The sequence below is a fragment of the Oryctolagus cuniculus genome, chromosome 20, assembly GCF_051225735.1.
Source record: "Oryctolagus cuniculus isolate XC-2025 breed Fujian yellow rabbit chromosome 20, ASM5122573v1, whole genome shotgun sequence".
Taxonomy (NCBI): domain Eukaryota; kingdom Metazoa; phylum Chordata; class Mammalia; order Lagomorpha; family Leporidae; genus Oryctolagus; species Oryctolagus cuniculus.
The window spans coordinates 25,375,587-25,397,371 of NC_142886.1; the positions used below are offsets into that span (position 1 = coordinate 25,375,587).

The 21,785-nt window shown below is 42.3% G+C and overlaps 1 protein-coding gene across 3 annotated transcripts in view; it reads left to right on the plus strand.

Annotated features, from left to right (window-relative positions):
• Positions 1-21,785, plus strand: part of YLPM1 (YLP motif containing 1) — an 83,463-nt gene that overhangs the window by 20,477 nt on the left and 41,201 nt on the right. For all 3 annotated transcript variants that reach the window (XR_011384926.2, XM_051826234.3, XM_070065276.2), the window contains exons 2-4: positions 991-1,227; positions 2,071-2,250; positions 4,642-5,621. Coding sequence is in view for 2 of the 3 variants with exons in the window: in XM_051826234.3 (XP_051682194.2) it covers positions 991-1,227; positions 2,071-2,250; positions 4,642-5,621 (1,397 nt within the window). In the remaining variant the exon portion in view is untranslated. The remainder of the gene's footprint in view (positions 1-990; positions 1,228-2,070; positions 2,251-4,641; positions 5,622-21,785) is intronic.

The following is a 21,785-nucleotide window of genomic DNA, read 5'->3' on the forward strand; positions in this document are numbered from 1 at the left end:
GAACCAGTAGATGGATTCTCTGTCTGTTTCTCTCCTTTTATCTCTCTGACTTGCAAATAAATACATAAATAAAATTGAGAGAGGAGCACTGGAAGTGATCAAAAGGAAGAGACCCCTGTGGATAAATCTGTAGAAACTGAAAGGTAGTTTAGAAACAATTAGAGGGAGTGTTTGGCATGGTGGTTAAGATGCCTGCATCCAATATCAGAATGCCTTGGTTTCAGGCCCAGCTCTGCTCCTGATGTCAACTTACTGCTAATGCATACTCCTGGCAACAGCAGGTGATAAGTAGTTGAGTTCCTACCACCCACATGGGAGATCTGGATTTGAGTTCCTGGTTTCTGGGCAATTGGGAAGTGAGCCAGCAGATGGCAGAACATTCTCTTTCTGCTTCCCAAGTAAAATAAATAAACATTACAAAAAAAAAAAATAGTTCTGAAAATTGAAAGCATTTACTCTGATCACTCAGCAAAAAGACTGTGTTAACCTCCAAAAGCAAGTTTTAAGAGAGTAAAGAAGGGCTGGTGCTGTGCATAGGGGGTAAAGCTGCCACCTGCAGTTCCGGCATCCCATATGGGTGCCAGTTCAAGTCCTAGCTGCTCTGCTTTCAATCCAGCTCCCTGCTGATATGCCAGGGGAGAGCAGCAGAGGATGCCCCAAGTCCTCGCACCCCTGTACCTGAATGGGGGACCCGGAGGAAGCTCCTGGCTTCAGATCAGCCCTGCTGCAGCCATTGCATTTCAAATAAGTAAATCTTGAAAAAGAGAGTGAAGAAGTATGCTGAATTAAATGTTTAAGTTTGGGAGAGAAACTGAAAATTTTCTGAAGCTTTTTATTAAGATTTTATTAACCTGTCTGTCAAACTAACTTTGCCTTTTATTATATACATAAACAAATGAACTCAAATACAGATGTGGTTTCCTGTTACTACTAAGTTGCAAGGATAGATGCCTGTCAATTAGGATTCTTAGAGATGGTTTCTGTTTGTAGGAACAACAGCAGTATTGGTATCGACAGCACTTGCTCAGTTTGCAGCAGAGGACAAAAGTGCATTTGCCAGGACACAAGAAGAGTCCTGTGGTAACAAAGGATGCACCAGAGCCAGTGAAAGAAGAAGCGGCAGTGCCTGCCACCAGTCAGGTTGCAGAACCGCCTTCATCTGAGGAGCCGCCCTTACCACCTCTGAATGAGGAGGCACCACCTCCTCTCCCACCTGAGGAACCCCAGGTAACCATAAAAGTATTGGGTATTTATTAAATTGTTCATTTTTTATTCATTTATGTCCTCTTTTGTCATAAGTAGATATTGTATTGTCACATGTTTAGGTAAAATTCTGTTTGTGCAGTAATCAGATGTCTACTACATCATGTTTAGAAAAAGAATTTTTTTGCTAGTGTAAGCGAGAGTGAAGAATGAGAAAGTCTTCTGCATGTTCTCATTCAGAGGGAGGTGCCAGCGTATGGTCATAATGACAGGACCAGGCAGTGGTTAAAGAGCTTCAGCTGTGCAGGCTGCAGTCCAGGCCCTGCTACTTGCTGGTGGTGACTCAAACAAGTTAGTTAACCATTCTGGGCTTCAGTGTTCTCATCTGAAACAAGCACTTATTTGACTAGTAGCCTCTTAGAGAGTTTGCTGAAAGATTAAATGTGATCATCTTTGTCACACAGAATAGTGACTGGCACATGGAAAATTCTCATGTTGGTCCAAAGGTCATTGTTCTCTCAAAATCTTAAATGAAACTGTATTGACCCATAATGATTGCATTGTGTTCCATTGGTGAAAAGTGACTCCCCAACAGGAAGAAATTTCTTCTAAAGTGAAAAAGACTCACTGTAGGTTCATTTTTCTCCTGGGGAAATAGTAAAAGTGAAATGATTGTCACAGTGAGGACTATGGACTTGCTAAACTCCTCTTTATTAGTGTCCATTATAACAGAATAGATGGAGCTAGGTGTTTTAGAATAGCTGTTCTCAACCAGCCTGAGTTGTAGCGATTCTGAACTTTATAACACATTTGTGAAATGTTAATTTGATTGTTATTTGTTACATAAAAGTCTATTTTTATCTTTAGTCTGAGGACCCAGAAGAAGATGCCAGGTTAAAACAGTTGCAGGCTGCAGCAGCACACTGGCAGCAGCACCAGCAACATCGAGTCGGCTTCCAGTATCAGGGAATAATGCAGAAGCACACTCAGTTACAGCAGATCCTGCAGCAGTACCAGCAGATTATACAGCAGCCACCGCATATGCAGGCGAGTGCTTCCGGAGCTGACAAATGGGAAGTTGCCCCAAGACATTTAAGGATTTGTTATTCCTGCAAGACATTTGAATGTGAAAAACTGAAGATGCCTGGTGTTGACAGTTAGTTATTTCCCAGGGGTTGCCCAAGTAGTTATATGTCAGGTTGCCTGGGGGAATGGGGTGAGGTAGCTATGATGAAGTCTCCTAATCATGTCAGCCTAGTGCAGATGCTAGAGTACTACTGCTAAGGGATTTAAGAACCAGGGAATTTTATCACATAACTTCAAGTTTACTTGTATTTTGCAACAGATCACTGCGTTAACAGCTAAGAAAATAAATGTACCAACAAGACCAAAAACAACCCTCACCAAAAAAATCTAAACAGATGTGCCATAAAAGATAATGAAAGTAAGAGGCTGGCATTCAGCTTAGTGGTTAAGATGCCCATGTTCCACACGTATTACCTATGTTTGACACCCAGCTCTAGTTCTTGACCCTAGCTTGCTGATAATGCAGACCTTGGGAAGCAGCATGGATGGCTCAAGTGATTGAGTCCCTAGCCCTCATGTGGGATACCTGGATGGCATTTGTGGCTCCTGGCTTCTGCTCTGCTCCACCCTTTGTTGACATCTGGGGAGTGAAGCAGTGTATAGGAGTGTGTTCTCACTCTCTTTGTCTTCACTCTGTTCTGTCTCACTGCCTTTTATTTATTTGAAAGGCAGAGTTAGAGAGAGAGAGAGAGGGAGAGACAAGAGGGAGATCTACCATCTGCTGGTTCACTCCCCAGATGGCTGCAACAGCCAGGGCTGGGGCAGGAACCAGTAGCATCTTCTGGGTCTCCCACATGGGTGCAGGGCCCAAGGACCTGGGACATCCTCTTCTGCTTTCCCCGAGCATATTAGCAGGGAGCTGGATTGGAAGCTGAGTATCCGGGACTTGAACTGGCACCCATATGGGATGCTGGCACTGCAGAAGGCGGCCTAACCTACTGCACTACAGCACCAGCCCCCTTGAGCCTGTTAAATAAATAGTTTTATGGGGCCCACATTATAGCATAATGGGTAAGAGCTGCTACCTGTGACACTGGCATCTTGTATGGGTGCCAGTTCCTGTCTCTGCTGTTCCACTTCCATTCAAGTTCCCTACAAATGGCCTGGGAAAAGCAGCAGAAGTACTTGGGCCTCTGCCACCCGTGTGAGAGACCCAGATGAATCTCCTGGCTTTGGCCTGGCCCAACACTGACCATTGTGGCCATCTGGGAAGTGTACAGCAGATGGAAGATCTCTCTGTCTCTCCCTGTTTCTCTGTAATTCTGACATTTTTTTTAAAAGATTTATTTATTTATTTGAGAGGCAGAGAGAGAGAGAGAGAGGTCTTCCATCTGCTGGTTCACTCCCCAGATGGTTGCAACGGCTGGAATTGAGCCAATCTGAAGCCAGGAGCCAGGAGCTTCTTCCGGGTCTCCCATGCAGGTGCAGGGGCCCAAGGACTTGGGCCATCTTCTACTGCTTTCCCAGGTCACAGCAGAGAGCTGGATGGGAAGCGGAGCAGCTGGGACTCAAAGTGGTGCCCATTTGGGATGCTGGTGCTGCAGAGCAGGGCTTTAACCCACTGTGCCACAGCACTGGCCCCATAACTCTGACTTTCAAAATGAATAAATAAATCTTAAATAGTTTTATATATTAAAAAGATAAGGTGACTTAGATACCTGTTTATCTTGCATCTTAGATGCATAATCATGTATCTAGACCTATAATAATAGATCATTTTTCAGTTCTTAAAATGACTTACATTGATATTAACAACTTGATAAATACTACTGATATAGGTATTTTTTTAGTGTTTGGTTGGATTTTCCAAACCTGTGATAAAGAAGCTAAGGAAGAAAGAAGCATGATCATCACTAAAAGGATTTCTTTTTTTTTTTTTTTTTTTTTTTTTTTTTTTGACAGGCAGAGTTAGACAGTGAGTGAGAGAGACAGAGAGAAAGGTCTTCTTTTCCGTTGGTTCATCCCCAAAAGGCCGCTACGGCCAGCACGCTGCGCCGATCTGAATCCAGGAGCCAGGTGCTTCCTCCCAGTCTCCCATGTGGGTGAAGGGCCCAAGTGCTTGGGCCATCCTCCACTGCCTTCCCGGGCCACAGCAGAGAGCTGGACTGGAAGAGGAGCAACTGGGACAAAATCTGGCGCCCCAACTGGGACTAGAACCTGGGGTGCCAGCACCGCAGGCGGAGGATTAGCCAAGTGAGCCGCGGCGCCATCATCACTAAAAGGATTTAACAAGCTTACCCTTAGCCTGCTAAAGTCTTTCATGTTCTAATTCCCTAAGTCTGTGTATGCCTTTGGTTCATTAACGTTTTCTTATGTGAATGTTTTGACATAATTTTATTCTTTTATTTGTAGACCATGTCTGTAGATGTGCAGCTGCGGCATTATGAGATGCAGCAGCAGCAGTTTCAACATCTCTACCAAGAATGGGAGCGAGAGTTTCAGCTGTGGGAGGAGCAGCTCCATTCCTATCCTCATAAGGATCAACTTCAGGAGTATGAGAAGCAGTGGAAAACATGGCAGGGGCATATGAAGGCCACTCAGAACTATCTCCAGGAGAGAGTCAGTTCATTTCAGAATGTGAAGAACCAGTATATGGGGAATATGTCAATGCCACCTCCTTTTGTCCCATATTCTCAGATGCCGCCACCTTTACCAACAATGCCCCCTCCTGTATTGCCGCCGTCATTGCCCCCCCCAGTGATGCCTCCTGCCCTGCCTACAAGCGTGCCACCTCCTGGCATGCCCCCGCCTGTGATGCCACCTTCTCTACCAGCCTCTGTGCCTCCTCCAGGGGTACCTCCATCTCTCTCTTCAGCAGGGCCACCTCCAGTTCTTCCCCCGCCTTCCCTCTCTTCTGCAGGGCCGCCACCAGTTCTCCCCCCACCATCTCTTTCTTCATCGGCACCACCCCCTGTTTTACCCCTCCCGCCGTTGTCTTCAGCTACACCTCCTCCAGGAATACCTCCTCCTGGAGTTCCACAAGGGATACCTCCTCCATTAACAACAGCCCCAATTCCACCAGCCTCCGGTTCTCAGAGCTCACAGCATCCAGAGAAGCCTAGACCAGCACTGCTTCCCACTCCTGTGTCTTTTGGTTCAGCCCCACCTTCAGCTTACCATCCTCCATTGCAGTCAGAACAAGTGAATTCTAAAGGTCCTCTGAGCAAGTCTACTCTACCATACAGCTCATTCTCATCTGAGCAAGGACTTGGGGAATCTTCAGCAGCTCCATCTCAGCCGATCACTGCGGCCAAGGACATGCCAGTGAGGTCAGGTGGACTGCTTCCAGATCCTCCTAGAAGCAGTTACTTGGAAGGTCCAAGAGGCCCAAGGTAGGTCTGCTTTTTTTCTCCCTTGGATTTGGTTATTTTGTGGACTTAGGCCACATAGGCTTTGAGGGAATCAAAAACTTCATTTTTACAAGTTTTAGTCTTTGTATTTTATATATACTTCTGTTTACAGATGTTGGTATTGTTCACTTACTAGACGTGACAATGTGTTACAGAAATGATTTCTTTGATATGGCTGCTTTTATCATATATGTAGGGATTACAGTCCAGAATGCAGTGTTTTAGAGTAATGCTTATCCTTACTGACTTTTCAGCTTCAAAAATAATTTTTAGTCATTGATTTTTTTTAGTTTTCATTTATGTGATAATTGAATTGACAAATACTATTTGTTAGATAATGTGCCAGTTTTTAGAGATGAAGATGAATTAAGTAATATTCTACTGAAATAAGGCAATGAAATTTAGTGTAAGAGTAAATAGGATTTTATTTTTCTCCATTTGTTCAGCAGATGTTTATTAAGTTCCTGTTCTGTGCTTACAGCACTAAATGTAACCAGACAAAATCTCTGCTTCCCATAGAACATACATCTTTTATATTTTCCTCAATTAGGGAGATGTTTTTCTTCCAACTGAACTACATCTTTGTGTAGAAAAGACAAGAAATTAGTGATTTCTAAGTTTTTTTCTCTTTATCAGTTAAAAGCATTAAATTTATTTTTTTTCAAGTTTTTAAAAATATTTTTCTCCCCATTTACCTAAATGATAATTCCCATATAGAAAAATACTATTTTTTAATCAGATTTTTTTTTACTAGTTGTAGTTATAGTAAAAATATATACTCCTTATACAAAATTCAGACATCTACTCCTTATACAAAATTCAGACACATCCTAGGAAAAGAGTGAAAGTCACCTAATTCCCCATCAGGAGATAATCATTAAACAATAGGTCATGAAATGGGATCATTCTGTGTACAATGTTTTATAAATTACTTTTTCTGCTTATTCATTAATGTAGCTTTCCATTTCAGTAATAGTACATCTATGCATAATTTTTAATTTAAAACCTATTTTTTAGCATTTGGTTGTTCCCAGACAAGTTTATAATTCTGCGTACATCATGGTGCAAAACTCCATCCAAAAACAAAGCTGGGAGAAAGTTAGGGGCAGTCAGCGTGAATTCCTCTGTGAGCTAAGAAGCCTTGCTGGAGACTCCACACATTGTTAGCTCTCGGGAGTCCTCTCAGCATCTTGTGAGCTAGGCAGCTTACATCACAGCTGCAGGTTGGAGCTGAGAGGATTAGGTGACTTACTCCGCTGGGATCCCAGCTCAAGGAGAGTAGAACCTGAGTCTACACCTAGATGGAGTTGTCTCGAGGGACCCTAAACCAAAGCACCATTCAGCAGTATGTCTAATGCCATGGTTCAGAGTCATACTATCAGTGATTACAAACACTGTTTTAGTCTTGATTTATTTGCTGTGTGCCATCTTCTAGATTTGAATTGGTATCCGTCTTCTGGATTGAGCATTGCCTCTCAGATCTGATGACTAATTCGCTATCAAAGAAGTACCTTCTTACTACTTCCTTGAAACATATATCTTGCTCCCTTGATTTCTGGTTTTTTTGTTTTGTTTTTTTTTTTCAGTGTTTTCTGTCTTTGCCTACCAAGTCTTGGTTTTATAAATTTAGGACCTATTTTAAGTTTTTTGTTACCTCAGAGGTAAAGTTAATCTCAGTGCTAGAAGGATTTTAGCATTTGTCTGCTATATCCCTCCATGGCAACCCACATTTGGATTGCATTTTAGTTTGTCATGCTGGGTCTTGCATGTGTCACCTTATTAATTCCTCTCAGTGATCTCATGAGGTTACTAGATAAGGAAAGCTGAGATTTGGAGAGGATATAAATAAATTGCTCCAGATGACATAGTTAATAAATGATTGAGATGGGATTAGAATCCAAGGCCTCTTGATCCACTTTTAAGCCCTTCACACTTCCTGTGACAAGTGCTTGATAGATTGTGTTTAAACATTGGCACTGTGAAAAGGAACACTGCCATGTAAGTCGTTGATAATTTTCTGGAATGTTTATTTTTTACGCAGATCTTAAATGAGTTTCCATAACTTTGTCTACTTGTTGGCCAGTGCTCACACAGTGTTGACTCATGTAGAACCTTTATATCAATTTGGCTTCCCAGATCTTTTTCACATTAGCTATTTTTTTTTTAACATTTATTTATTTGAATGGCAAAGTGACAAAGAGAATGATTGATTGATTCTCTATTCATTGATTTACTCCCCAAGTGGCTGCATTGGCTGGGGCTGGGCTAGACCGAAATCAGGAATCTGAAATTCCACCTAGGTTTCCTAAGGAGGATAGCAAGGGCCCAAGCACTTGGGCCATCTTTCACTGCTTTCCTATGTTTATTAGCAGGGAGCTGGATTGGAAGTAGAACAGCCAGGACCTTGAACTGATGCTCATATGGCAGACAGCATCACGGGTGGCAGCTTTCCTACTGTGCCACAGTGCCAGCACCTACATTGACGGTTCTTATACCTGAACCTGTATGTTTTTTTCTGCTTGTTTTTCCTAAGAGTTGACGTCTTTATTTATTTTTTTTTTTATTTATTTTTTTTTTTTTTACAGACAGAGTTAGGGAGAGAGAGAGAAATGTCTTCCTTCCTTTGGTTCACCCCCCAAATGGCCGCTACGGCCGGCGCGTGTGCTGATCCAAAGCCAGGATCCAGGTGCTTCCTCTTGGTCTCCCATGCAGGTGCAGGGCCCAAGCGCTTGGGCCATCCTCCACTGCCTTCCTGGGCCACAGCAGAGAGCTGGCCTGGAAGAGGGGCAACCGGGACAGAATCTGGCACCCTAACCGGGACTAGAACCCGGGGGGCCGGCGCCGCAGGCAGAGGATTAGCCTAGTGAGCCGCAGTGCTGGCCAGACATCTTTACATTTTTTTAGAATATTTTAATTTATTTGAGAGGCAGTGTTACAGACAGAGAGAAGGAGAAACAGAGAGAAAGTTCTTCCATCCGCTGGTTCACTCCCCAGATGGTCGCAATGGCCAGAGCTAGGCTGATCCGAAGCCAAGAGCCAAGAGCTTCTTCCAGGTCTCCCCTGGGGCCCAAGGACTTGGGCCATCTTCTACTGCTTTCCCAGGCCATAGCAGAGCTGGATCAGAAGAATAGCCAGGACGAATGGTCTCCCATGTGGGATGCCAGCACCACAGCCACAGGCTTAGCCTACTGCACCACAGTGTCAGCCCTGACATCTTTATATTTTGTTTAACTAATTTTGGGCCAACATTTTAGTCTGCTGAAATCTTGGTGAAATATTGATTGTATTGTTCTACGTATGTGTAGCTTTTTCAACTACAACTTTGATAAGGATGTCTTTTTTGGTCCTTGAGTTGAATTCTGCTTGTATTGTCCCTCTTGTTTTGAAAACCTTTCCCCAAGCTAGCTTATGTCATTGCCATTTGTATCACACTTCTACTTTGTGGTTACTGAACTCTTGTAGAGTACAGTTTTTTGACTGTTACCTAAACATAGTTCCTTTTTTTCTCCTGTGTAACCAGCCGTCCCCCCCCTCCCAGTACATACACACACACACACACACACACACACACACCAGCAGAAAGTTGGTTATTGAGTGAAAGAAGTTAAGAATAATTCACACTCTAAGGAAAATTGTGAACTTTATTAGTTGAGTTCTGATTTTGCTATAAACACATAACTAATATTGTAAGTCACTCATTTTTTTTTATAAAAAGTTAGAAAAAATAAGAATTGAGAACATGGCCAAACTGATTTACTAGTAACATGTTACTAAAATAAAGTACTGCAGTTATTTTGAATTATTGCAAAATCCAGCTCTAGTCTGCCTTCTAAAAACTGGAGGTTTCAGAAAGTCAAAATGCATGGCATGTAAATGGTGCACCACTTGTTGAACTTGCAGTACAGCTGTTTTGACTGTGTGCACATGAGCACTCACTTGGATTCACTGAGTCTTCCAGAAGACTACTATTGTCCAGGAAACTGTCCCATCATGGATGTTGGCTTCCTAGAGCATTTTAGCTTTCAATAATTAAACTTACTTATTGAAGGATAATGTAGAGTAGTGTATGTTCTCAAGCATACAGCTCAGTGAATTTTAGCAAAATAGACATGCCCGTATTATCACTACTTAGTGAAGGAAACAAATTGCTAGTGCCAAACACAGCATCATCAGCTTGAAGATAGCCAACAAACTGACTTTTTTTACACCACAAATTACCCATCTGTGAATTTCGTATTTATGGAATCTTACATTCTGTACATATTATTTCTTTTAAACTTTTTCATTTATTTATTTTTATATGAAAGGCAGAGAGACAGATGGAGAAATCTCATCCTCTGGTTTACTCCTCAAATACCCATGACAGCCAGGACTGGGCTGAGCCAAACCAGGAGCCAGGAACTCAATGTAGGTCTTTCATGTAGGTGGTAGTGACCAATTACTGGAGCCGGATACTGAACCTTTGTATACCTGTGTGGGATGCTGGTGTCTCCACTGGCCTCTTAGCTGCTAAGCTAAATACACCTCCTTCCCCTACATTATTCTTTTGAATGTTTCACTTGACACTGTATTATCATGAGAGTCATCGATAGTGTATGTTGTGGTAGTTGGTTCATTCTCATTCCTGGACAATATTGTGTTGTATGAATATACCATAGTCTGTTTATTCCAGTATTGATAGTGAGTGGAATGTTTTGATTATTATAAAAAATACTTCTTTGCCTTCTGGTGCTATATATGTCTCCTGTAGATGTGCATGTGTGTGTATTGGTGTGTATTTAATTTTGCCTGGATATATTGTATGTGTGGAATTAAATCATACTGTATGTACTCTTGAGTCTGATATCTTTCACTTTACGTTGTATTATTTATCTGTATTGTTTGTATCGGTCGTTTATTCATTCCTTTCCTGTGCAATAGTCCGTGGTGTAAATATGCCACAGTCTGTTTAAAGGAATAGAATTGGCTATCTTAGGTATGTACATGTTTTGCATTGATAAACTGGTTATACAGTTTTCCAAAATTTTTTTTTAGTTTCTACACAATAGTAGTGTTTCAGTGTTCCAGTTTTTTCTTTTCATCTTCATTCAACACTTGGTTGTATTAAATTTTTTAAAATTTAGCAGTCTTGGTGAATCCTGATAGCTGTTTTTAATTTATACTTCATGATACCTAATGAGGTTACATTTCTTTCCATTTTGTTATTATTCAGTTGGATTTATTCTATTGTAAAATGCTGATTCAAGTCTTTTCACATTTTTTATTTTAGGTTTTACTTTTATGGATTTGTAGGAATTCTTTATGTATTCTAGATACCAAATCTTCATCCATTGTTTGTGTTCAGATTTCTCATTCTGAAGCACTTTTTACTTTTTTTTTTTTAAAGATTTATTTATTTATTTATTTGAAAGTCAGAGTTACTCACAGAGAGAAGGAGAGGCAGAGAGAGAGAGGTCTTCCATCTACTTGTTCACTGCCCAATTGGCTGTGGTGGCTGGGGCTGTGCTGATCTGAAGCCAGGAGCCAGGAGCTTCTTCCAGGTCTCCCACATAGGTGCAGGGGCCCAAGGACTCGGGTTATCTTACATTGCTTTCCCAGGCCACAGCAGAGAGCTGGATTGGAAGTGGAGCAGCCGGGTCTCAAACTGGTGCCCATATGGGATGTCAGCCCTGCAAGTGGCAACTTAACCCACTACGCCACAGTGTCGGCCCTATACTTTTTACTTTCTTAACCCTCAGTACACCAGACCATTTATCATCTAGATCTGATGGACTCTTTTTATTTTAAAATTTAAACTAGTTTTGTTTGTTTGTTTGTTTATGAGGAGAATTACAGACAGAGGGAGAGGCAGAGAGAGAGAGGTCTTCCATCCGCTGGTTCACTCCCCAGATGGCCACAGTGGCTGGAGTTGGGCTGATCTGAAGCCAGGAGCCAGGAGCTTCCTTCAGATCTCCCACGTGGGTGCAGGGCCCAAGCACTTGAGCCATCTTCCAGTGCTTTCCCAGACCATAGCAGAGAGCTGGATCAAAAGAGGAGCAGCCAGGACTTGAACTGGTGCCCATATGGGATGCCGGCACTGTTGGTGGAGGCTTAACCTACTACATTACAACGCCTGCCCCAAAAGTAATTTTATAAACAGTTTACAGAGGTAAGAATAAAGGGAGGGACTAGCGCTGGTGGCGCAGCACGTGAAAGCCCCAACCTGCAGTGCAAGCATCCCATGTGGGTGCCAGTTTGAGTTCTGGCTGCTCCTCTTCGGATCCAGTTCTCTGCTATGGCTTGGGAAAGCAGTACAAGATAGCCTAACTCCTTGGGCCCCTGTACCCACGTGGGAGACCTGGAAGAGGCTCTTGGCTCTTGGCTTCAGATCAGCTCAGCTCTGGCTGTTGTGGTCATTTGGGGAGTGAAGCAGCAGAATAGAAGACCTCGCTCTCTCTCTCTCTCTCTCTCTCTCACTCTCACTCTCTCTGGCTCTACCTCTCTCTTTTAACTGTGTCTTTTAAATGAATAAAATAAAAATAAAAGATTAGCACAAATCAACTAATTAGGAAATTTAAAGAATAAATTTACTTTGCATCCAATAAATTTTGACACAGAAACATTATAAAGGGCAAAGTAATTCTGTCAGGTAGTCCTTTTAGCAAATCAAGATCATCCAGATTCTTCCTTCCTGCTCAATAACTAAGTGGGTGACATTGCCTTCATATCCTCAGAAATTGCTTGCCTACCACATCTTGAGGTTGAGAATATCCATCAGGGATACTATCATCTGTGGACTCACTGGAGATTTCACTTATATGATCATTTTGACATCATTTTTAGAGCCCAGAATGCTACTGTCTCTGTACATCCAATAATTTGGAAACAACTTTCTCTGTCAGTTTTCTTCTTTATCATTACAGTCAGGAAGTGAAAAGTTTTGAATTCTCATTTGTACTCAATGAAGCTTAAATAATATTTTGGGCAGTGCTAGGATGATGAAAACTTATTTCACCCTTGTTTCATCCCTCTAGACAACTCCATCAAAAAAGTTTTTGTTGTTTTCTATTTATTTTAATCTTTTAAAGTGTAGTTGAGGACAGTTGACATGTAATGATGCGTAATAACAGATTCTAGGATGAGGAAATTTGCAGAATGTTTCAAGATAGAGGGGAAAAAATCAGTAAGATCCCCTAATATATCTTATATTTATAAAAGGGTACAACAGACTCATATAAAGTATTTTATATTTTTCATTTACTTGAGAGACAGAAGACAGAGACAGGTAATGAATGAATTCCCATCTGCTGGCTCAAATGCCTGCAATGGCTGGTATTGGGCCGAGGCCAAAGCCAGCTGGTAGGAACACAATCCAAGTCTCCCATGTGGGTCGCAAGAACCCAATTAGTTAAGACATCACTGCTGCCTTCCAGGGACAGGATTAGCTGGAGGCTGGAATCAGGAGCCAGAGCCAGGTACTTTGATCTGGGATTTAGGTGTCTTTACTGGCATCTTAACCACTAGGTTAAACACTCACTGCTGTTTTATTTATATATATTTTTTTAAATTAAATTTTCTCTTTGTTCTTGGGTAGGCCTGTAAGAAAGAAAAAAAAGTCACAAAATAATCAGTCTTTATAAAGAGAAGTATTAAAAAAAAGCTCAAAAATTATAATTGGATAGGTAAGCCTGATAAACTCTAAGGATTAATTATATATATATTTAATAAAATTCAAAAGACAGGGAGAAACAGAGCTTCCATCTGCTGGCTCACTCCCCAGATGCCTACAGTGATGGGAGTTCTGGAGCCAAGAGCCAGGAACTCAATCCAGGTCTCCACGGGGGTGGCAGGAACTCAACTAATGAGCCATAACTGCTGCCTCCCAGGGTCTGCATTGACAGGAAGCTGGAATCAGGAGCTGGAGGTGGGAATTGAACTCTTAAGCCTTACAGTATGACATGGGATATCATAACTACTAGGCTAAGTGCCTGCTCCAGTGTGTGTGTGTGTGTGCGTGTGTGTGTGCGTGTGTGTTTTAATTTGAAGGGTAGAGCAACAGAGGGGGAGGGAGGGGGAGAGAGATCTTCTGTCCATTGGTTCACTCCCCAAATGATCTCTACAGCAAGGAATGGACCAGGCCAAAGCTAGGGTGGCAGGGGCCCAAGTACTTGGCCTTTTTTCTGCTGCCTTCCCAGGCACATTAGCAGAGAGCTGGATGGAAGCACATCAGGCAGAACTTGAACGAGTGCTGATACGGAATGCCAGTGTAGCAATTGGCAGCTTAACCCCTGTCCTACAACACTGCACACGCCGCCCCCCCCCCCCCCCCCCGTGTTGTCTTGATGAATAGAACTGGCCTTCTGATACGGGATGCCAGCATCGCAAGTAGTGGCTTAATACCCTGGGCCACAGTTCCAGGTCAAGGGACTATAGTTTTTCTTTGTTTCCATTTGTCACAATTGTTCGATTTATAATGATTGGTTATTTTTGAGAAATTTGATTTTAGCACCTTGGTTACTAGAAAATAGGCATTACTTCAGATGAAAACCAGAAAGGAAGGAATTTGATGCCAGAATTTGGTATCTTTTAATTCCCATGGTCTATTAATCATTCAAATAGTCTGATTCAAATAACACCTTGTTTAAGGGTAATTGTATTTCTGCATACCTCTTAAGTTTTTATACTCAATTTAGAGGTTTTATATTAAACTTTGAAATTTTTCTACCTACTCTGAGGTACAATTTTTTTTACCAACTTTTAGGTATTTTTATGAGTTTATGAAATAATGATGCAGCCGGCACCGTGGCTCAATAGGCTAATCCTCCACCTAGCGGCGCCAGCACACCGGGTTCTAGTCCCGGTCGGGGCGCCGGATTCTGTCCCGGTTGCCCCTCTTCCAGGCCAGCTCTCTGCTGTGGCCCAGGAGTGCAGTGGAGGATGGCCCAGGTGCTTGGGCCCTGCACCCCATGGGAGACCAGGAGAAGTACCTGGCTCCTGCCTTCGGATCAGCGCGGTGCGCCGGCCGCAGCACACCAGCCGTGGCGGCCATTGGAGGGTGAACCAATGGCAAAAGGAAGACCTTTCTCTCTCTCTCTCTCTCACTGTCCACTCTGTCAAAAAAAAAAAAATGCAAAAAGTTTTTAAGACTTGAATACCAAATATTTGTTAGCTTTCTTTTTTGTCAAATGTGCAGTGTGTCCATTTTATGTGATTATATTTAGTGAACACATCTTACATTTTTACTGTAATTCAAATAAATGTTTAAAAGATCACAATATTTCATTGTTGATGAAATACAGATTTTAAAATTTGTACAAAAATTTTGAAAATTATTCATTTATTTGAAAGAGAGATAGATTTTCATCTGCTGGGTCACTCTCCAAAATACCCACAAAGACCAAGGCTGTGTCAGATCGAAGCCAAGAGCCTGGAACTCAATCCAGGTCTCCCATGTAGGTAGCAGGAACCTGTACTTGAGCCATCAACTCAAGTGCCCATTAGCAGGAAGCTGGGGACTTGAACTGAAGCATTCAAGTGTGAAATACATGAGTCCCAAACAGTGCCTTAACCGCTGTGCCAAACACCAGCCCCTACTGAGTTTTAAAGAGCTTTGCTTCCAAAGATGTTGAAGAGCTTTACTTTTATAAATGAAAAAGGTGGAGCCGGCACTGTGGTGTAGCGGGTAAAGCTGCTGCCTGCAGTGCTGATATCCCATATGGATGCAGATTCGAATCCCAGCTGCTCCACTTCAATCCAGATCTCTTCTATGGCCTGGGAAAGCAGTAGAAGATGGCGCAAGTCCTTGGGCCCCTAGACCCACTCCTGGCTTTGGATCGGTGCAGCTCCGGCCATTGTGGCCATCTGGGGAGTGAATCAGCGGATGGAAGACCGACCAACCTCTCCTTGCCTCTCCTCTCTGTGTGTAACTCTGACTTTCAAATAAGTAAAAATAAATCCTTAAAAATAAATAAAATAAATGAAAAAGGTTTTGAGTGTTATCATTGTATGTCTTTAAACATCAAAAATTTTAAATTCCCATTTATATGTAATGTTGAAAGCATATTTCAAATAGTCTCAACATTTTCCTGGTTCCCAGTATGAAAATAAAAATGGTGGTTCTTGGCTGTTAATCAGCCATTCTGAAAGCAAAGCACCTTACCCTTTGTTTGCTGTATGAATCTTTCTGCCATAATCTCTTCATCTGCTCACCTTTAATGCTTCCTGCTTCCTTTCTCCTTCCTCTGACCGCACACCTGCTCTTCTCTCGATCTTGAATCTCCTTTCTGCTTCACTGACTCCTGTTTTTCCTGTCCCAGGGGTGGCACTTCCTTAATCATAAACTGAGATCCTACAATGAGGCAGACACTGGGAATACTTTAGTTAGCAGGAGAAACAAGCCCCATATTCATCAGATTCTGTTCTGACTGTTGACTCACTTGTCTTACTCTTGTGGATTCTTTGCAAGTTGGATTCTGTTTCTTGTATTAGCACAGTACCTGCCAATTAGTAGGTGTTCAATAAATACTGTTTATATCAAAGTGTGTAATGGATAAAATTCTCAAGTCATTCACAGTTAAGTTAGGAAAATGGCTTGTTCACATTCATAATTTGGAATACCAGATAACACGTTGATAGTTTTCTTACTGACTTACACTTTGTGAAAGATAGTCTTTTTACTACGTGGATTAATAATAATTCTAATGGTCTATAATATTATTCTAGCACTTTGAATTAATAAATGTAACTTCAAGAAAAGGTACCCAACCATCACAAGCCCTAAAACAGCATATTTGTTGCACTCTGTAACTATGTTCTCCATCCTTAACGCCATTCACAATGGGTCCCTGGTCAGCCCCCAGATTGGATTCACTGTTGACTGAATCTCAGTCCATTTGATGAGTTTCTGGTCAGCTTTTTTCCCCTGTGCTGATGATAGCTGTGCCAAGTCTGTCCTAGTGCTTCTTCTCTCAGTTTCAGTAAGTATCTTTATTTTGTTTTCTGTCTTTAATTTGGCTTCCTACCTAACAGGGAATCAGGGCTATCTGCCAGGCCCAGTGCAGCTCCTCATCTCCACCACTAACCTTTTCTTACCATGTCCCTCTTTCTTGTAGTCTTGAGAACAAGCCCAGCTCCTGATGAAGGCTAATCTCTGCCCCTTCCCTTTTTTTAAAATGCAGAATCACAGAGACAGACAAATGCCTGTCTGTTGGTTCGGTCCCCAAATGCCTGCAATGGCTGGGGGTGGGCGAGGCCAAAGTCAGAAGCTGGGAACTCCTGTGTGTGGCAGGGACCTATGTGCTTCAGCCATCAGCTGCTCCCTCCCAAGGTGTACCCTCAGCGCAAGGTAGAATCAAGAGTGAAGCTGGGACTTGAACCCAGGCCCTCTCATACCCATATGTGGACATTCTAACCAGTATGTTAATCATTAGACTAAATGCCTGCCCCTCTTTGTGCCCTTTGAAAAACATACATTTTACATTTTTATCAAAGTATGTCTACACATAGACATGGTTTTAGAATAAATCAAATGACACAGCCATTTACTGCCCCTCACCACTCCTACCTATGTTTCCTGATAGACAACCTCTTTTAATTCTTCAGCTCTCTCTTTTGGTAACTAGCTTCATGCACTCAATAAGGCCTTGCTCCTCTCTGGCACGTTTTAGATGTGTTAACTTTCTGTTCTGATGAAGGTGTAGTTCTTTCTCTATCCTCAAACCCCATCTTCTCAATATGTTTATATCACTATTTTGATAAACCTGTGATACTTACCTTTATAAATGCTTACTGTAGAACTCAGTAAGGTAGGGTACTATGATTACATTTTCTTTTGTGTAGTGGTTTTTTTTTTTCTAGAATTCCCATTTCTGTTTCTGCTTGCAGTTTCTTTCAAATATTCCTCTACACTCCTGAAAGCACCATCTCCTCTTCTGGAGAGACCTGTCTCCCAAAGTCAGGCATCCTCGTTCCTGGACGGGTTGGTTGCTGTGTGCATCTGCCACGTGGCGGGTAGCACAGCATTTTCCTGTCACCGTCCCCCTGGATTGGATTTTCTGTTGGCTGAATCTCCTGGCTTCCTGTTAAGGTTCAGCACCTCCTTTTCCCAAAAATGCATCTCATGTAATTTAGGAAGTATGAGTGGGAAGGCTGTTTTTCTGAGTGCTTTTGTCTGAAAATGTCTTTATTCTTACCGCTCACTTGACAGTAATTTGGAAAAGGACTTTGTAGTTGAATATAATTATCCTTCCAGGCTTTAGGGTAATTGTTTTCTTCTGTCACTGAGTGTGGCTGTTGTGTTCTTCTGATTCTTTTCCTACTGCTGCCAGAAACATTTTATTTCTGATATTCTGAAATTTCAGATTTTTTTAAGGTTTGGTTTTATTAATTATACTGAGTACTCAGTGTGCTGGATTCTTTCTATCTGGAAGAAATTTCTTTGGATCATGGATTGACTATGTTTGTGTCTTTTTTCTTTTGTTTTGTTGTATTTTTCTGACATAATTTGACTTCTAATGCTCTGCATTTTTTTATTTTGAGAATTGTAAAAAATTTTATGGTTCTTATGTGTCTGAATTTTTTAATAGCAAATCGTTCTTAATTTATAGGTATATTCTTTTTAAAAATCTCTGAGGGTACCGATGTGAGGAGATTTTTATAAGTTCTGTGTTTTGCCTCTGTTTTTCCATATTCATGTCTTATTTATCTATCTTTTGATCTCTTTCTTAAATAGCTAGTGATTTTTGGCTGTCCATTTACTTTGAACAACGGGTGACCCTGATGAGCTATAGGGGTGCTGTGTGTCTGTGAAGTATATGTCAGTTGTCACGTTTTGCTTTAGGTGATAAGACAAGGAACTGTCTGCTACTGCTAGGCAACTCCCAAATACAGGAATTTAGAGACGTTCAGCCTGGGAAAGGGCTGGTTGATGGTTCTGAATGTAGGTTGTAATTGACATCTTCTTAGTCCCAAATTTTACTCCTGCTCTTCCCCAGCATCCCTGGTGTCTGAGAATCCTGATGGGCCGTGGGATTCTGTACATAAATCAGCCCATTTTGATATATATATATATATATATATATTTTTTTTTTTTTTTTTTGACAGGCAGAGTTAGAGAGAGAGAGGGAGACAGAGAGAAAGGTCTTCCTTCCGTTGGTTCACCCCCCAAATGGCTTCTACGGCCGGCACGCTGTGCCAATCCAGGTGCTTCCTCTTGGTTTCCCATGCGGGTGCAGGGCCCAAGCACTTGGGCCATCCTCCACTGCCTTCCAGGGCCACAGCAGAGAGCTGGACTGGAAGAGGAGCAACCAGGACTAGAAGCCGGGGTGCCGGTGCCGCAGGTGGAGGATTAGCCTAGTGAGCTGCGTTGCCGGCCAGCCCATTTTGATTTTACCCCCTTGTGTTGCCAGTACCCTGAACCACAGCTTCTTCCAGCTCTGTAAATTTCTATTCATATTTGTCTTGAGAATTTAAAAACAAGATTCTCATCTGTTTATTGTGGGTTATGTTTTTTTTTGTTTGTTTTGTTTTGTTTTGTTTTTAAATTTCTTGTGTTGGGTTTATGGAGTGTTAACTTGGCTATGCTGAACTCATTTCCCAGAATTCCCCTTCTTACATGTTTCTGATTATAGTGGACCATAGGGTGATTTTTTTTTTTTTTTTAAGATTTATTTATTTGAAAGGCAGAGTTATGGGGCAGGGGTGGGGGTGGGAGACATATCTTTCACCCACTGGTTTACTCCCCAAATGACCACAAAAGCCAGAGCTAGCTTGATCTGAAGCCAGGAGCCAGGAACACCATCCAGGTCTCCCACATGGATGCAGGGACCTGAGGACTTGTGCCATCTTCCACTACTTACCCAGGTGCATTAGGAGGCTGAATCGGCAGTGGAGTAGCTGGTACTCAAATCAGCACCCATGTGGTATGTGGGTCCACTATGCCATAGGGCCGGCCCCCACAAGGAGATTTTTGTACCTAAGATAAGCCTTTATCCCTGGACAACTAAAAACACTAACTAACCCTTTCCCCAGAAGAGGATATGAAGTCTTTTTTGGGGGGAGATGGAGTGGTAGTATTCATTGTCCTAGCCAGTTTATGTTCCCTGTTTTGATATTCTGCAATGTAAATGCTGAAATAGAAAGTTAACTATTGTTAACATGTCTTACATTAGATGATAAGAAAACAAATGAACCAAAAATATTTTGAAATGTATATGTCAAACACGCATGCATTGAATTAAGGAAGAAATATTCATAAGTATTATAATCCTTATTTCTACAACTGGTCATATGGTCAGAACTGGTATTTAAAATTACCTTCTTCCACCACTCAGTCCATGCTCCCCTTGTTCTCAGCAAGCAGCTCACCTAGGCCTGGCTCCTTGCTTGGTTGGGTGGCCCAAACCTTCATTTTTGCAGTGCTGTCTGCAGTAGGTTGTGGTTTCTGCTGACTGTAGTCACAGGACACGCCTGTACTGCAGGTGTCCTCAAGGAACCGTCATGTTTCAGACGTGTTCTTCCTGACCCCCTTTGTGCAGCAGGGACCCAGTTCATCACCCCAGCCAATGCAGTAAACCCCTTCTGAAGTCTCAACTGCAGCTTCCTAGAATCATTGTTACTCCTCTGGCAGAAGTGTTAGACCAGCAAAGCCTCAAGTCACAGGGATGAGAAGTTTTGCTAAAACTAAATTTATTATTCATTGATTTCCCAAATAAATGAAGCAGAACCTTTGTCATTGCTTTTTAAAGGCATCACTGGCCCCTCAGTCACCTGAATTCTTGCCTTTACACTATGATCTCCCCCGACCCATTAGAAAATCCTGTTAGTTCTATCTTCTTTCACATTTCACTTTTATGCCCTCATATCAGTTACGACTGTAGAATAGGAGTCTCCAGGGTGGGTGTTGGGGCACAGCAGAGTAAGCCACTGTTTGGGGTACCTGCATCCCATATCAAAGTGCCTAGAGTTAAGTCCCACTTTTCCTTCTGATCCAGCTTCCTGCTAATGTTCCTGGGAGGCAGCAGGTGATGGCCTAAGTAGACACAGAGTTCCTGGATCCTGGTCTTAGCATGACCCATCCCCAACTGTTGCAGTCATTTGGGAAATGAGCCTAAGCCAGCAGATGGAAGAGAAGATCTCTCTTTTTCTCTCTCTGCCTTTAAAATAAGTCAATAAATAAATCTTTTTTAAAAAATGGGCATCACCTTCATTTACCCAGATTATAGAAATTATCTGTGAATTCTTTTCCTTGTGGGGTTGACATTTGGTGCAGTGGTTAAGATGTCACTTGGGTTTGTCTGTATCCCACAGTGGAGCCTGAGTTTGAGTCCTGGGCCCATTTCCAATTCCAGCAGCCTACTAATGCACACCTTGGGAGACAGCAGACGATGGCTAAGTAGCTGGGTCCCTGCCACCCATGTAGGAGACTTGGATTGAGTTGGGCTCCTAGCTTCAGCCTGGCCCAGCCTTACCTGTTGTGGGGATTTGGGGAATGAACCAGCAGATTGAAGATAGTCTCTCTCTCTCTCTCTGCCTCTCTCCCTACTCCCCGCCCTCCCCTTCCTCCATTTAAATGAATAAATAATTTTAAAAATCTTTCCCTACTATCCTTTTGATATTTTTCTGCTAAAACCATTTCTTAAAAAACAGATTATATTTAGTAACTCTAATAGCTTGTATGGAAGTTCCACACTCCTTAGCCAGCTGAATTCATCTGTTGTAACCAATCCAGAGGCAGATGGCTTTACCAGTTCAGAAGTTTATCCTCTCTCAGGACTTACGTGTGAATTTACAGTGTCAGGAATCCAGGTTCTTTCTGATTTGTATCCTAACCACCCACTAGTACATTGTCTTTGTTTACGTGGTCCAGAGTACTTCACCACTGTGTCAGCACTAACATGAAAAAGAAAATAATGAAGAGGAAGACGTGACTCTTCCCTTTAAGGGGACAGCCCAGAAGGTTGTGTGACTAATTTTCACTGTCAGCCAAGTGGCCAGATGTTGGCTACAAGTTCTGGCTGTAAGAGAAGTTGGAAAAGAGAGTCTCTGGGGAGCCTGTGTCCAGCTAAAAATAGAGAGGCCCTGGTGGAGAATGGTGGGAGTGGGTGTTTGGAGGAGCAGCAGCAGACTCTGCCACGGGAGACCTGCAAGGTCTCTAGAGACCGATGCTTG